The 14,428-nt window shown below is 38.7% G+C and overlaps 1 protein-coding gene across 4 annotated transcripts in view; it reads left to right on the forward strand.

Annotated features, from left to right (window-relative positions):
* The window catches only part of ZBTB11 (zinc finger and BTB domain containing 11), a 32,831-nt gene extending 25,160 nt beyond the window's left edge, over window positions 1-7,671 (forward strand). For all 4 annotated transcript variants that reach the window (XM_047098966.1, XM_047098968.1, XM_047098969.1 and 1 more), the window contains 5 exons: window positions 1,121-1,265; window positions 2,043-2,160; window positions 4,658-4,816; window positions 4,928-5,103; window positions 5,482-7,671. In XM_047098966.1, the coding sequence (XP_046954922.1) occupies window positions 1,121-1,265; window positions 2,043-2,160; window positions 4,658-4,816; window positions 4,928-5,103; window positions 5,482-5,999 (1,116 nt within the window). In that variant the 3' untranslated portion in view covers window positions 6,000-7,671. The remainder of the gene's footprint in view (window positions 1-1,120; window positions 1,266-2,042; window positions 2,161-4,657; window positions 4,817-4,927; window positions 5,104-5,481) is intronic.
* The last annotated feature ends 6,757 nt before the right edge of the window (window positions 7,672-14,428 follow it).

The following is a 14,428-nucleotide window of genomic DNA, read 5'->3' on the forward strand; positions in this document are numbered from 1 at the left end:
TTCATGAAACTTACTGTGATTCAGAAGATGTTAGGTGAGAATAACTAGTTCATTATCCCATTCATCCCTTTAAAGCTTCAGCGGGACCTACCTGGACTGGAAAGGAACCCATGGCTTAAACAAATCTTCTTAGCAAAAATCCTCCCTCAGCTGTGTGTTCTTCTCTAGAGCTGAGGACTGAGACTATCTGAATGCCAAAATACAGCTTCTAGCTAAGAATCCTGTGATTAGCCAGCTTTGGGCTGTTTGGAACAGTGAAAATTTTCCAGTAGCCCCTGTAGCCTTGCATATAAGTGGAACTCGTTTTTATTAATAAACAGTTTTGGAAACAATGAGTTTTTTTCCCCAGTGAAATTTTTAATGTTTCTCTTCCTCCCCCCCCCCTTTTTTTTTTTTAGCTTTTTGTTATATGAGAATAGAATAGAATAGACTCTCATGGACCCTTTATCCAGCTTCAGTAGCTATGAACACGTGATCAGCTGTGTTTTATGTGTACTATCCCTCACTGCCCTACTTGCCTTTCCCTTCATTTCTTTTGAAGCCAAGTCCTAAGCATCATTTTACTCATAAATTTTAAAACTGAGTATTAATTGGGCCTCTGGTCTTGTAGTGTAGCACTACTCAAAATGTGTGGTCCATGGAAGATATGTACAGAAATGGAGAGTGGACTTTTAGAAACTCTCATGGCAGTTACATTGTTGTGACATTTTTAGCATATTTAACAAAAAATGGATTGACAAAAGGAAGACTGATTCATCACAGAGTTTGAGAAGCACTGTTCTAGTTTGTGTAGCAATAAATTAGTATATTTTCTTGATTAAGCTGTCATGTCTCTTAATATAAGGTATACTGTTTATTAGTCTCACAAGGACAGCATGAGGGTCTTTTGTATGGCTTTGACCTCCAGTGGATGTAAGAAAAGTAGCGATATTTGTTAAGTTCTGAGTCAGAAGATGGTCAGCCAGCTAAATATCCTTGACATTTGTTTCAGCTTCAGTTTGTCATTTTGTTTATAATTTTTTTCTTTAAAATGGCATATAGTTTCTCTAGCCTCATTCTTCAGAAACAGCCCCGGTTTCTCTTTTCTGTTTTACTGGTATAAATACCTGTGCCATCTTAGGTCTGTGGAAAGACTTTCATCTATAAACATGGTCTAAAATTGCACCAGAGTCTCCATCAATCACAAAAGCAGTTCCAGTGTGAACTATGTGTTAAGTCATTTGTTACCAAACGGAGTCTTCAAGAACATATGAGTATTCACACAGGTAATGAGAAATTTGTATTAACTTAGCTACCCATTATATACCATAATTCAGTTAATTATTGTGCTATATATCTTTTAGAGATTATATTGATATACTAACGGCTGTGTGTGTGCAGTTTTTTTCATTAAGGCTGGGGTGCCTGGGTGGCTCAGTCAGTTAAGTGTCTGAGTTCAGCCCAGGTCATGATCTCACATGTTCATGAGTTCGAGCCCCATGTCAGGCTCTGTGCTCACAGCTCAGAGCCTGGAGCCTGCTTCAGATATTCTCTCTCTCTCTCTCTCTCTGCCCCTCTTCCACTTGCGCTCTGTCTCATTCTCAAAAATAAATAAACATTTTAAAAAATTCAAATTAAGGCTAAAAAGTGTTCTTTAAATCTAGTTTAGAGCTATCTTATTGGTATAAAAATAGTCATTGTTTCCCTCGGTGTAGCAAAATGTGTACTCACTAGTGAATCATGCATAATTTAGATAATGTAGCCATGGCTAGTGAAGGGTAGATATCGGCTCTAGAACTTGCGTTCACCTCTGTATTATTATAATCCAGATGATTATGCAAGCGTGTCACGTTCTTTGGGTAGTGGTAGTAGCCTTGCTAGTACTGTAGTTGAGAAGAAACAGAAGATTTTGACTTGGCTTGTTGTTGTTCTGAGAAGATGGCTGCCAAATGTTACAGCTTCTGTGTCCCTTTGGTAAAGTAACTTCTGAAGTGTAACATAAAGTATTCTGTTGGAAGAGCACCTGATTGCTGGATTTGTGACATGTTTTTTATTTTTTATAGGAGAGTCCAAGTACCTTTGCTCAGTTTGTGGAAAGTCTTTTCACAGGGGCTCTGGCCTCAGCAAGCACCTAAAGAAACACCAGCCAAAGCCTGAAGTTCGAGGCTATCATTGTACTCAGTAAGTATTTAATACACAAACTATTCAGTTTCCTTGTGTTTCTTAATAGGTTTATTTGAAAATTGTTTTCAGAAGAAAATATTTGAGGTAGCTATAGTTGATAATACTATTATATAATTGAAATTTGATAAAGGAGTAGAACTTAAACATACACACACACATATATATACATATATCTGACGTGATGGATACATTAAATGGGAGGAATCCTTTCACAATGGATATATGTATCAAACCATTATGATGTGCATTTCAGATATCTTACAATTTTATAACTTGATAAACGTGAAAAAAACTGTTAGAAGATAATATTCAATTGTTACTTATTTTTTATTTTAATGTCTTTTTTTTGCCTAGATATTGCTATTTATGGTTTTTAAGTTTTATTTAGATATCCTATACCATGTAAATCACTCACTTGAAATACTTTAAAGACATTCTTCAAACGTACTAGTTGGAGGCAGAGATTGTAGGAAGTGAGAGCCCCCAGTGCGAGCCAGAGATTTTTTTCTAGGTTGTTCATCTAAGTGCTAAGCCGTCTGCTAGTTTTTCCTCTCTTTAGACTCTTTTTCTTCTCTTCCTCTTTTTATTTTCCAAAGCATCTTGAAATCTCTTTTATAATTGAGGTAAAACTCACAAAAAATTCATCATTTTAAAGTGTACAGTTCACTAACTTTTAGTACATTCAGTACATTGTGGAAACATCACCACTGTCTGATTCCAGAATGCAGGCCCTTTTGGGGGGATCCTTGAGGGAGTCACCGGATAGGTCAAAAGAGACCAGCACAGTTCTTTAAGAAGAAGTCCCTCTGGCACCAGGAGCCCATCGTGGGAATGCAGTCTTCATGGCTGCTGCTCAGCTGAGAAGCAGGGAAAGGGGATCAGGGGAGTTCAAATGCTACAAAGCTCTCTCACAAGATTTAATGATTTTTAAAATTTTTTTTAACGTTTATTTATTTTTGAGACAGCATGAATGGGGGAGGGTCAGAGAGAGAGGGAGATACAGAATCCGAAGCAGGCTCCAGGCTCTGAGCTGTCAGCACAGAGCCCGACACGGGACTGAAACCCACAAACTGGGAGATCATGACCTGAGCCGAAGTCGGATGCTTAACCGACTGAGCCACCCAGGCGCCCCTGATTTTTTTTTTAATTAAACATTTGCCTGGCCACTGTACACTTTTAATCCATTTCTGGGGTTCTAATAAAATTGATCCTCATAGTTTTGGCTAGTTTTGGCCACTGCTTTTGTGAGCTTGTGGGGTTTCCTACTCTGCCATATTTTCTTTTCTCACTTTTATTAGTCTTAATATAAAAAAAAATATTTTAGGAGTGCCTGGGTGGCTCACTCGGTTGAAGGTCCGACTTCAGCTCAGGTCATGAACTTGCGGTTTGTGGGTTTGCATTGGGCCCTATGTTGACAGCTCAGAGCCTGGAGCCTGCTTCGGATTGTGTCTCCCCTCTCTCTCTGTTCCTCCCCTGCTCGTGCTCTGTCTCTCAAAAATAAAGGTTTAAAAAATTTTTTTTAATAAAATTATTTTATTATTAATAGATTTTTAGTTGCAAGTGAAAGAAAACACTACCTAAACTGGCCTGAATGAAAGGTGGTAAAATCTAGGGAGTTTGAATAGTTTAATGTAAACTAGATTCACATCTGTTAGCACTTGGTCTCTGAGGCTCTGTGGACATGGCAGTAACAATGGTTTCAGCCTCACATCCTCTCGACTCCCAAATTGTCACGCTGCTTTTCTGGTAGTTCCTATACAGGTTCTGAGATCGACGCCCATTGGATCTAGTTAAGTCATTCGATTATCCCTGGATCAGTAATTATAGCCAAGGGAATGCTGTGCTCTGATTGACTCAGGCCTGAGACAATTGCTCCATCTTTATGGTCGATGGTGAGGCCTACTCCAAACACATGGATGGAAAATGGGCAAGGATAAAAAGGGAGATCAGATGGGGTTTAGGGAGAGAAAGAAAATAAATGTCTTATACAGTAGCCTTTGAGAGCTCTGCATGGTTCTTTCTAAAATGTTTCTAGTACTAGAAACAAAACAAACCAGCAAAGGGAAAAAAGAGGGTGTGAGGCAAGCCAAGAAACACTCTTAACTATAGAAAACAAACCAAGGGTTACTAGAGGGGCCGTGGGTGGGAAGATGGGTTAAATAAGTGATGCGGATTAAGGAGTGCACTTGTTTCGATGAGCACTGGATGTACAGAAGTTTTGAATCACTATATTGTACCCCTAGTATCACATTGTAGGTTAACTCACTGGAATTTAAATAAAAACATTAAAAAGTGAAATGTCTCTAGTAGTTAAGAGCTAAAAGAACTTAAAACCTTGAAGCCTTTACTGCAAGATTGGAATAGTAGCGCATTCTTGTGTTTTCATTTGGGATCATTTTCTAGAGTTATAAAACCCAAAAATATACTGAGTCTTGGAAATTTGTTTTAAAAAAATAATACAGTGATCTGATCGAGTGTTTGAATTTTATTGCAGATGTGAAAAAAGTTTCTTTGAAGCTAGAGATCTTCGTCAGCACATGAACAAACATCTTGGTGTGAAGCCATTCCAGTGCCAATTTTGTGATAAGTGCTATAGTTGGAAGAAAGATTGGTATTCCCATGTGAAGTCTCATTCTGTCACTGAGCCTTATAGGTAGGTAGATTGGAGCAGGATCTGAACTTAATTGAGATGTATGTACTTGGATTAATTTTTTTGTATGCTGGTGCTTTGGAAAAAATAATTTAGGTCCCCCCCCCATTATAGGTGTAATATATGTGGCAAAGAATTTTATGAAAAAGCATTGTTCAGAAGGCATGTAAAGAAAGCTACCCATGGAAAAAAAGGAAGAGCGAAGCAGAACCTGGAACGGGTATGTGAACAATGTGGAAGAAAATTCACTCAGCTAAGAGAGTATAGGAGACACATGAACAACCATGAAGGTAACTATACTTCATACTGTGTATATATGTAAATAGAATAAAAAGCCAGTCTAATAGTGATTCCCCCTTTACCAGCCTTCTTGCCTGTTACCTCACCTTCCTTGACAAGAGATGAATTCTGTATTATGTAAGATTTATTCACGTGATTGAGGTGATCCTGAACCTGGATACCTGATTGTTGTGTATGTAGATGGATTCCTTTTTTAGTGAGCTTAATATTGTAGGTCAGCATTTTTATGCTGAACTGGGCTATTTGAAGCTTCTGTTTCCTTATCCTAAGATTACAGGATTGCTGGGAAGGTTAAATGAGACTGTTCATGGAATCAGAATTGCCTCTCAGTAACTTGTATCTCTGGGAACACCTCTCTCTCTTAATAGGAGTTAAGCCATTTGAATGCTTAACATGTGGAGTAGCTTGGGCTGATGCCCGATCTCTAAAACGCCACGTCAGAACGCATACTGGTGAACGGCCCTACGTCTGCCCTGTATGTAGCGAAGCCTACATAGATGCTCGAACCCTCCGTAAACATATGACTAAATTCCACAGAGATTATGTGCCTTGCAAAATTATGCTGGAAAAAGATACCCTTCAGTTTCATAACCAAGGAACTCAAGTGGAGCATGCTGTTAGTATCTTAACAGCAGACATGCAGGAACAAGAAAGCAGTGGTCCTCAAGAACTTGAGACTGTGGTGGTGACAGGAGAGACCATGGAAGCACTCGAAGCCGTGGCAGCTACGGAAGAGTGTCCATCAGTATCTACGCTTTCTGACCAAAGTATTATGCAAGTGGTTAATTACGTGTTGGCACAACAGCAAGGACAGAAGCTGTCTGAAGTTGCAGAAGCGATTCAAACTGTCGAAGTAGAGGTGGCACATATTTCAGAAACAGAGTGAATATAGTCTTGGAGAAAAAAAGAAGGGTCCTAGCATTGTATACTGAACTCACAGAACATTTGTTTACAGTACTGTGCGACTGTCTGCCTAGAGCCTGTATGTCAAGGCTCTGGGCTCTTGGGTGAGGTTTTAACACTTCTAAACGATTTGTCTGGCTGATAGGTTCTGTTGAAAAGTCCATTTACTGTAAAGAAGTTGAAAACAAATGTACTTGATGGCATTGGTTTATCATGGTGTACTTTTTATGAATTGATGTTTGTAAAGGACTGTACTAAATTAAAAACTGTATAGTTTCACTTGCATTTTGACATGATCATCTACTTTGAGTTTAAAAGGCTGTACTAGTCAGATTTTCTTCTTTTATTCTCAAAATAGGTTCTGTGATTTCATTTGCCCTGTTTATAGGTCTAAAAAAATTCTAATATAAAGCATTTTAGTAGGATGCATAGGTACATTACATTTTTAAAATGCTTCAGGTCTGTGATTCTTGACTTACTATTTATTTTAACCCCTTATAAGTCAGGGATTTATTCTGTTTTAAAGCACTTAATGAGTTACATGTTGTAATCAAGTTTGCACAGTATACTTACCTATATGGGGAGCCCTTAAATACATAGCTGATTTTTAAAATGCATGAAATGCCTATTAAAGCCTTACTATATACTATCTCTTCAAGGCAAGTAAATTGACCACGAGCAAAGAACACTGTTATTAAACACTGTTGATGGGAAATTTCTTCTTGGTAACATGGGACAATAAATGGAAAACAAAAAATCTCATTCTTTTGCTGAAAGAATGAACAAGTTAAAACTAGATTTGGTATGTTTGCAGCTTTTGTATCATGTTTAATTGTTCAATTTTGTTGAAAAACTGCAATTTAGAAATAGGATAGCAATATAGACATCTAAAGCGGTCCTGAGGATACCATATAATTGTTGAGTAGCTTCAGAATAGTGAAGTCTTCAATTCAGCCCTCATTATAGTATACTACTCAAAGAAATTGATTATGGTCCACCAAATTGTTGGAAGTAAATTATTTTTAAAAGTTACCTGTGAATTATATTAATTTGTGTGTTTGATTTTTAAATTCCCACTTGTAGAAGCTATCCAGTTTTCTGATTTTCAAAATAACCATAGGGAGATGCCACATTTCTCTCCTGTGGGTAGCTACCACTCAAACTATAATTGTTAAAATTAAACTTTTTAAGTATTAGCCACTAATGTAAGGTATAAAATGAAAATAAAAGCAAATCACATGTAAATCATTCCTAAAGCACAAGAAAAGAATGTGCCTTGATGTACATATATTATTAAGATACTTATTCCAGTTTACTTTAAGAATAGCTTAAAAGATAAAGAATAAATGTGATGCCATGCATGCGTTCTACCTGCATATGTAATATTTGCATTTGCAAATTTCCCATTGTCTCTATAGCTGTGTGGCTGACTTTTGAATTTTAAGTGAATTGACATACAGTCTATAACTTTACAATGGCTGCTTGTTTATTGTATCTTTCAGTTAGTGAAAATGTGTTTCAACCTGACTAAAATTTGGAATTGTGTCTTTTATGTTCCATCCTCACTGTTATTAGATTTAGTTAATTGTATAAGATCGTTGATGTATGTCAAAAATATGTAAATAAAACATGTCGAATCTTGTTTAAAAGCATAAGCTTTGGAGTTGAGCTTGTCACTATTTTCAAATTATAAATCAGTGGCCGTTATTTGATAGGTTGATTCAGTTTTATAGTGGCATGGGGGGATCTTCTCTGTTTACAGTTCCTTTTTAGAAACACGCACTGTTTTGTTGCTGTCGGTGACTTTCCCCATTGGGCACTCCCAATTATCACTACTGCTGCTATGCAGTTTGAGTCTTTGCTGTTAGTCACTGAAACGTATATGTTGTTGATAGAAATGAATTAATTTCCTAACACGGCTTTTAATCTGTTTTATAAAAAGTGGCTCACAGAATTTCACAAGGTTGCCTGAACTGCTGGGCTTAGAGCTAATCCAAACCTTCATTCAGTGTTTTGTGATTTTTAATAGCATTGGTGTAAACTGTGCATGCATGATATTTCCTGCTCATGATTGTTGTCAAAACTGTAATCTCTTGGGAGTTCCTAAATTTACATCTAATGTTTGGAACATACACAATAAAAGCCTTTCCTTCCCCTGATCTTATATATTTGATCAGTTACAGTTTATAGAGGCTTGTGGAGCAAAGGTACATAAATAACTTATTTAATCAGTTTAAATATATCATGCTTGGGGTCCCTGAATGACTTGGTTGGTTAAGCTTCCAAATCTTGACTTAAGCTCAGGTCATGATCTCACATGGGATTGAGACCTATATGGGGCTCTGCCCTTGGCAGTGCAGAACCTGCTTGGGATTCTCTCTCTCTCACCCTTTGTTTCCGACCCCCCCCCCCCGCCATTTGCTCTCTCTCTTTCTCTCTCTCAAAATAAATATTTAAAAATATGCTTATAAAGTTTAAATACTGCTGTTTATTGGATTATTCCTCGAGAGTTTTATAAATTTTAGAGTATGAACTCCTCTCCAATAGAGCCTTATATTTAGGAAGCCTGTGCCACCCACCTAGGTTGAGGGTGGGTCCTTCCAGATCAGTTTTTTGTTTACTTCTGCTAGGTGTCTCCAGGAGTATCAGTGGTTAGGTACTATGGTTTCTTGGACCAGTGCCTGTAAATTTGAACTTCAGGCGAGTCTGAGGGCAAATTCGTTGTTCTAAATCTTCAAGGGAGACCTTTTGCCCACTGAGAGCCCAGCCTGGGACAGACAGATTCACACATCTGCCTACACTAGGGAAATGTTTCTTTTCTTTTTTTTCTTTTTTCTTTTCTTTTCCTTTCTTTTTCTTTTCTTTTCTCTCTTTTTTTTCTTTCTTCTTTTCTTCTTTCTCCCTTCCTTCTTTTCCTTCTCTTCCTTTCCCTTCTTTGTGTATTTTGAGAGGGAGGAAAGAATCCTAAGCAGGCTATACATTGAACACAGAGCCTTGTTGGGTTGAGGGGGACAGGGGTAGACCTTGATCTCATAAACTGTGAGATCATGACTGAAATCAAGAGACATTTAATGGACTGAGCCAGCCAGGTGCCCCTGAACTGAGGTTTTTCTTAATTGTTCTTTCATTGAAGATGTAGTTCTTAAGTGGTCCCAGGTTTGGGGGGGGGGGGTTGTTTTTGTTTTTTCATTTTAAAGTAGGCTCCATGCCCAACGTGGGTCTTGAAATCCTGACCCTGAGATCAAGAGTCACATGCTCTGCTGACTGAGCCAGCCTGGTGCTCAGTTGTCTCAGTGTTGTGTGGAATTACTTTTTCCAATTTCTGTAGACCTAAATCCTGATGTTTCCTTTTAGCTGTCAAAAGCCAGCCTCTCTGAAATGGCCAATCTCATCTGTCGCAAGGCTATTCAGTTTCCTCTTATTTGGGGACCCTAGAACACTGCATTTCTTATAAACTTAGTACTATGATTTTCAAAGGAGTTTGTTACATTTTATCTAGTGGAGAGTTTCAGGTATTTTAATCTCTTCCAAACTCTGGAAACCAAATCATGTTGTTTCTTTATATATTTTCCCCTCTGTTTACTCTTTACTTCCAAAAGTTTTATTTCTATCCTCAATACCTCTTTCATTTCCCCTCATCTTAGCTACCATTTCTCATAACCTTGGTGTTCCTCAACCTGATCTTCAACTGTTCTTAATTATATATTCATTTTAAAAATTATATTTCTGGGGGCACCTGGTTAGCTCAGTTAAGCGTCTTTTTTTTTTTTTTTAAGTTTATTTATTTTGAGAGAGAGAGCAAGTGGGGTAAGGAGAGAGGGAAAGAGAGAATCCCAAGCAGGCTCCATACTGTTAGCACAGAGCCTGATGCAGGGCTCAAACTCACAAACCGTGAGATCATGGCCTGAGCTGAAATGAAGAGTTGGACACCTAACCAACTGAACCAGCCAGGCACTCCTGAGTGTCCACCTCTTGATCTTGGCTCAGGTTATGATCTCACAGTTTGTGGGTTCGAGCCCCGCACTGGGCTCTGCACTGACAGCATGGAGCCTGCTTGAGGTTCTCTCTCCCTCTATCTCCCCATCCTATCTCTCTCTCTCAAAATATTTATTTATTTATTTATTTATTTATTTATTTCTGGGTGCCTGGCTGGCTTGGCCAGTAGAGCATGAAACTTGATCTGAGGGTCATGATTTCAAGCCCTATGTTGGGCATGGAGCCTACTTTAAAAAAATAAAGACTAAAGAACACCTGGGTGGCTCAGTCAGTTGAGTGTCCCGACTCTTGATTTTGGCTCAGGTCATGATCCCAGGGCCATGGGATGAAACCCTATATCAGCTCCCATGCTGAGCATGGAAGCTGCTTGAGATTCTTTCTCTCCCTCTGCCCCTCTCCCCTGCTCGATCTCTTTCTCAAAAAATAAAATGATAAAGATTGAAAAAAAATTTTCATGTTTATTTGAGAGAGCACAAATGGGAAGGGGCAGAGAGAATCCCAAGCAGGGTCTGCACTGTCAGCTCAATCTCGTGAATGTGAGATCATGATCTGAGACAAAATCAAGAGTCGGATGTTTAACCAACTGAGCCACCCAGGCGCCCCTAAAATTATATTCCTTATACTAGCATTTACAGTTGGTTCTTCATAGGTGCTTATTCCTGCTTCCCTTTTCCATTCATCTTATTTTGCTGGTTGGATGTATTATGTTCATTTTAAATTCTTGCTGTGTTCTTGTGCTTTGCAAAAAATTACATGTGTATACCACAACTTCACATTCTACCACTGATGGATGTTTGGGTTATTTTCAGTTTAGGGTTATCCTGAAGAATGCTGTAAGGACCATTTTTATTTCCTTGGCATTTATGGGTATGCTTTTCTGTTGGGTACGTGACTTACAGTAGAATCTGAGGTACTTGGATTTGTGAACCAAAATATTTTCCAAAGAGATTATTCCAGTTACCCTCACCAGTGGCGGCTGCTCAGTGTGCTTGCTTACTTACTGTGTGCTGTTCTGAGATGTCTGTGCTTCGTATCCCATGTCGTTTTAATTTACACTGCCCAGATGACTAATAAAGCTGAACACCTTTTCATATATTTGCAGGCCGTTTAGATATCCTTGTTGTGAGGTCATTGAATATCCTACCCATTTTGTAATTAGATTGTCTTTTTTCTCTTTCAGAAAACAAGCCATTTGTTACTGTTTTGCAATTGCCATCTCCTGTTTTAGAGCTTGTCTTTTCATTCTCTTAATGATATATTTTGGTGAATGTAAGTGTTTAATTTTAAGGTAGTCCCAATTTATAAATTTATGCCCTTTTACAAAATCTTTCCCTGCCCAAAGATCATTATAATATTTTCCAATCTTTGGGGCGCCTGGGTGGCGAAGTTGGTTAAGCGTCTGACTTCAGCCAGGTCACGATCTCGCGGTCCGTGAGTTCGAGCCCCGCGTCAGGCTCTGGGCTGATGGCTCAGAGCCTGGAGCCTGTTTCTGACTCTGTGTCTCCCTCTCTCTCTGCCCCTCCCCCGTTCATGCTCTGTCTCTCTCTGTCCCAAAAATAAATAAACGTTGAAAAAAAAATATTTTCCAATCTTTTTTAAAAGTTTTCTACTTTTGCCTTTTGTATTTAGATTTATAATCCATCTGAAGTAGAGGTATGTGTCAAGCTTTTTTATATGTGTGGATTTCCAGTTGTGTACACAATTTTCTGAATACGCTGATTTTTTCCATTGTTCAGGAATGCCATCTTATAAATCAGAGGTCCATGCATATGTAGATTTCTTTCTGGAATCTATTCTGCCTCTTTGCTTTATTTCTATATTCTTGCACCAATTCCTTGCAATACCAACTTGCCACAATACTGAATCCTTACAGTAATTAGGACCATACTGTCTTAGTTTCTTAATTATTGTAGGTTTACAATAATTTTGATATCTGATAGAGTAAATCCTCTCACTTTACTCTTATTTCAGATTGTCTTGTATCCTCTCTCCCTGTAAAATCTATAATGAACTTACCAATTTCTGTAATAAAATCCTGTTGGGATTTTGACTGGAATTGCATTGAACTTATAGAGATCAGTTTGGAGAGAATTGATATATTTATAACTGAATTTTCATTCCATGAACATATTTCTTCACTTATGTAAGTCATCTTTAATATCTCTCAAAATATTTTACAGTTGGTGTAAACATATTATATATTTATGCAATTGCGAATGCTATTTTTTATTTTTCAGTTTGTTGGCATATAAAAATACAAAACACTTTTGTATATTATGGGAACTTTCATCTGATAAATGCTGTGTACAAAACCACAGCAAAACATTCCAAAAGATGAAAACTGGTTAAAATTTTCTGACATTGGAAATAAGACATTTTATCCAACAACCTTTCTAAATTCCCTTATTAATTTCGATAGTTTTGACTGTCTCCATACCCAGTTATGTTATCTGCAAATAAGTTTCATTTCTCCTACTCCAATTCTAGCTTGCCTTATTGACCTCTATAGGACTTCTAATACAATGTTAAGTAAATGTGACAGTTGGAATCCTTATCTCTTTTCCCATCTTGGAGTGAAAATCTGAGATTAACATGGTGAAGTAGATAGCTTCAGAATGGGGGTTTATTGCCAGAAAAACTTACCATGTGATTAGAGAGAGAACTTTTAGCCCCATCTCCCAACCTCCAGAGGAGGGGAGAGGGTCTCCAGCTCTGAATTAATTTTTTTTTTAATGTTTATTTTACAGAGAGAGAATGCAAGCAGGGGAGGGGCAGAGAGCGAGGGGGACAGAAGGTCTGAAGTGGGTTCTGTGCTGACCACAAAGAGCCCAATGCAGGCTTGAACTCACAAACTGTGAGATCATGACCTGAGCTGAAGTCAGCTGTTTATTAACCGAGCCACCCAGGCGTCCGTTGATTAATTTATTCTTTAAAAATGTTTATTTTCAGACAGAGAGTGAGCACTAGCAGGGGAGGGGCAAGAGAGAGGAGAGAGAATATCCCAAGCAGGCTCTGTGCTGTCAGTGCATAGCCTCCTGCGGGGCTCCATCTCAAGAACTATGAGATCATGACCTGAGCCAAAATCAAGAATGGGTCGCTTAACTGACTGAGCCACCCAGGTGCCCCTTAATTCATTAATTTAGTTAACCATGCTCATGTAATGAAACCTTAACAAAGCTTGAAGAGGCTCAGAGAGCTTCCTGGTTGCTGCACATACTGATGGACTAGGTGGGTGTCACACCCCAACTCCATAGGGATAGAAGGTCCTGTGCTCCTTGCTTCCAGATCTTGCGCTATAGGTTTCTTCCACCTGGCTATTCCCAAGTTGTATCCTTTATAATAAAACTGTAATTTTAAGTATAGCACTTTCAGTGACTTCTTTGAATTGTTCTAGTAAATTATCAAAGGAGGAGCTCCAGAGAAGCCCCCGAATTTGTAATCAGCCAGGCAGAAGAGTGGGTGGTTTGGGGATATCCAAGACTCGCAGCTGGCATCTGAAGTGGATGCAGTCTTGTGGGACTGAGCCCTTGTGGTGTGGAGTCTGTGCTAACTCCAGGTGGTGTCATAAATGAATTGTATGTAAAAGTCTGTGGTATGTGAACTAAGGACCACTCCTTCCCCAACTATCTCAGCTCAGGGAGTTGAAGACACCACTCCAGACTGCCGCATCCAAGATCACAGGACTCACTCTCCTGCTCCCAGTTGGAGGGCTATCTTCCTGGGAGGTTCAGGCCATCAGTCTTTCACATCCTGCTCCCAGCTATCTGGTACTGAGATAAGGTCTGGTATGTGTAGTTGAAAGCTGGCGGCTCCCTTCTTGCTCCCAGCTACCACTTGTGGAACAAAGGTTCCACCTTGGGCAAAGTGAGCTGAGAAGATTGAAGCTCTGACCACTGTTGTCTCTGTTCATGAGGTGGTGGTTGCCTTTCTTAAACTTTCATAGATTTTTCTTGAATAGATGTCCTTCATTTGCTGTTTGATCATTTCCAGAGACTTTAAATGGTTGCTTTTATTTCTGTTTTTACAATTTTCACTGGTTTCACTGGGAAGCATGTTAGCACAACTCCTCATCTGTCATACAAGAAGTTGATCCTCCTCCAAGACATTTTCAATATTTTAGGGGCACCTAGGTGGCTTGGTCAGTTAAAGTTCATGAGATAAAGCCCCATGCCAGGCTCTTTGCTGACAGCACAGAGCCTGCTTGGGATCCTCTCTCTCCCTCTTACTAGGCTCCTCCCCAACTTGCTCATACATGCTCTCTTTCTCAAAGTGAATAAACATTAAACATTTTTAAAAACTGTTTTCAATATTTCAGTGTTCTTTTCAGGCGCACATGTAACATTCTTCAGGATAGATCACGTTAGGCCACAAGATTCAATAATTTAAGAAGACTGAAATTGTATCAAGTAACTTTCT

This window comes from Lynx rufus, unplaced genomic scaffold, assembly GCF_022079265.1.
Source record: "Lynx rufus isolate CCGP_SWC_20201006 ecotype Redwood Valley unplaced genomic scaffold, mLynRuf1.p SCAF_5, whole genome shotgun sequence".
NCBI classification, from domain to species: domain Eukaryota; kingdom Metazoa; phylum Chordata; class Mammalia; order Carnivora; family Felidae; genus Lynx; species Lynx rufus.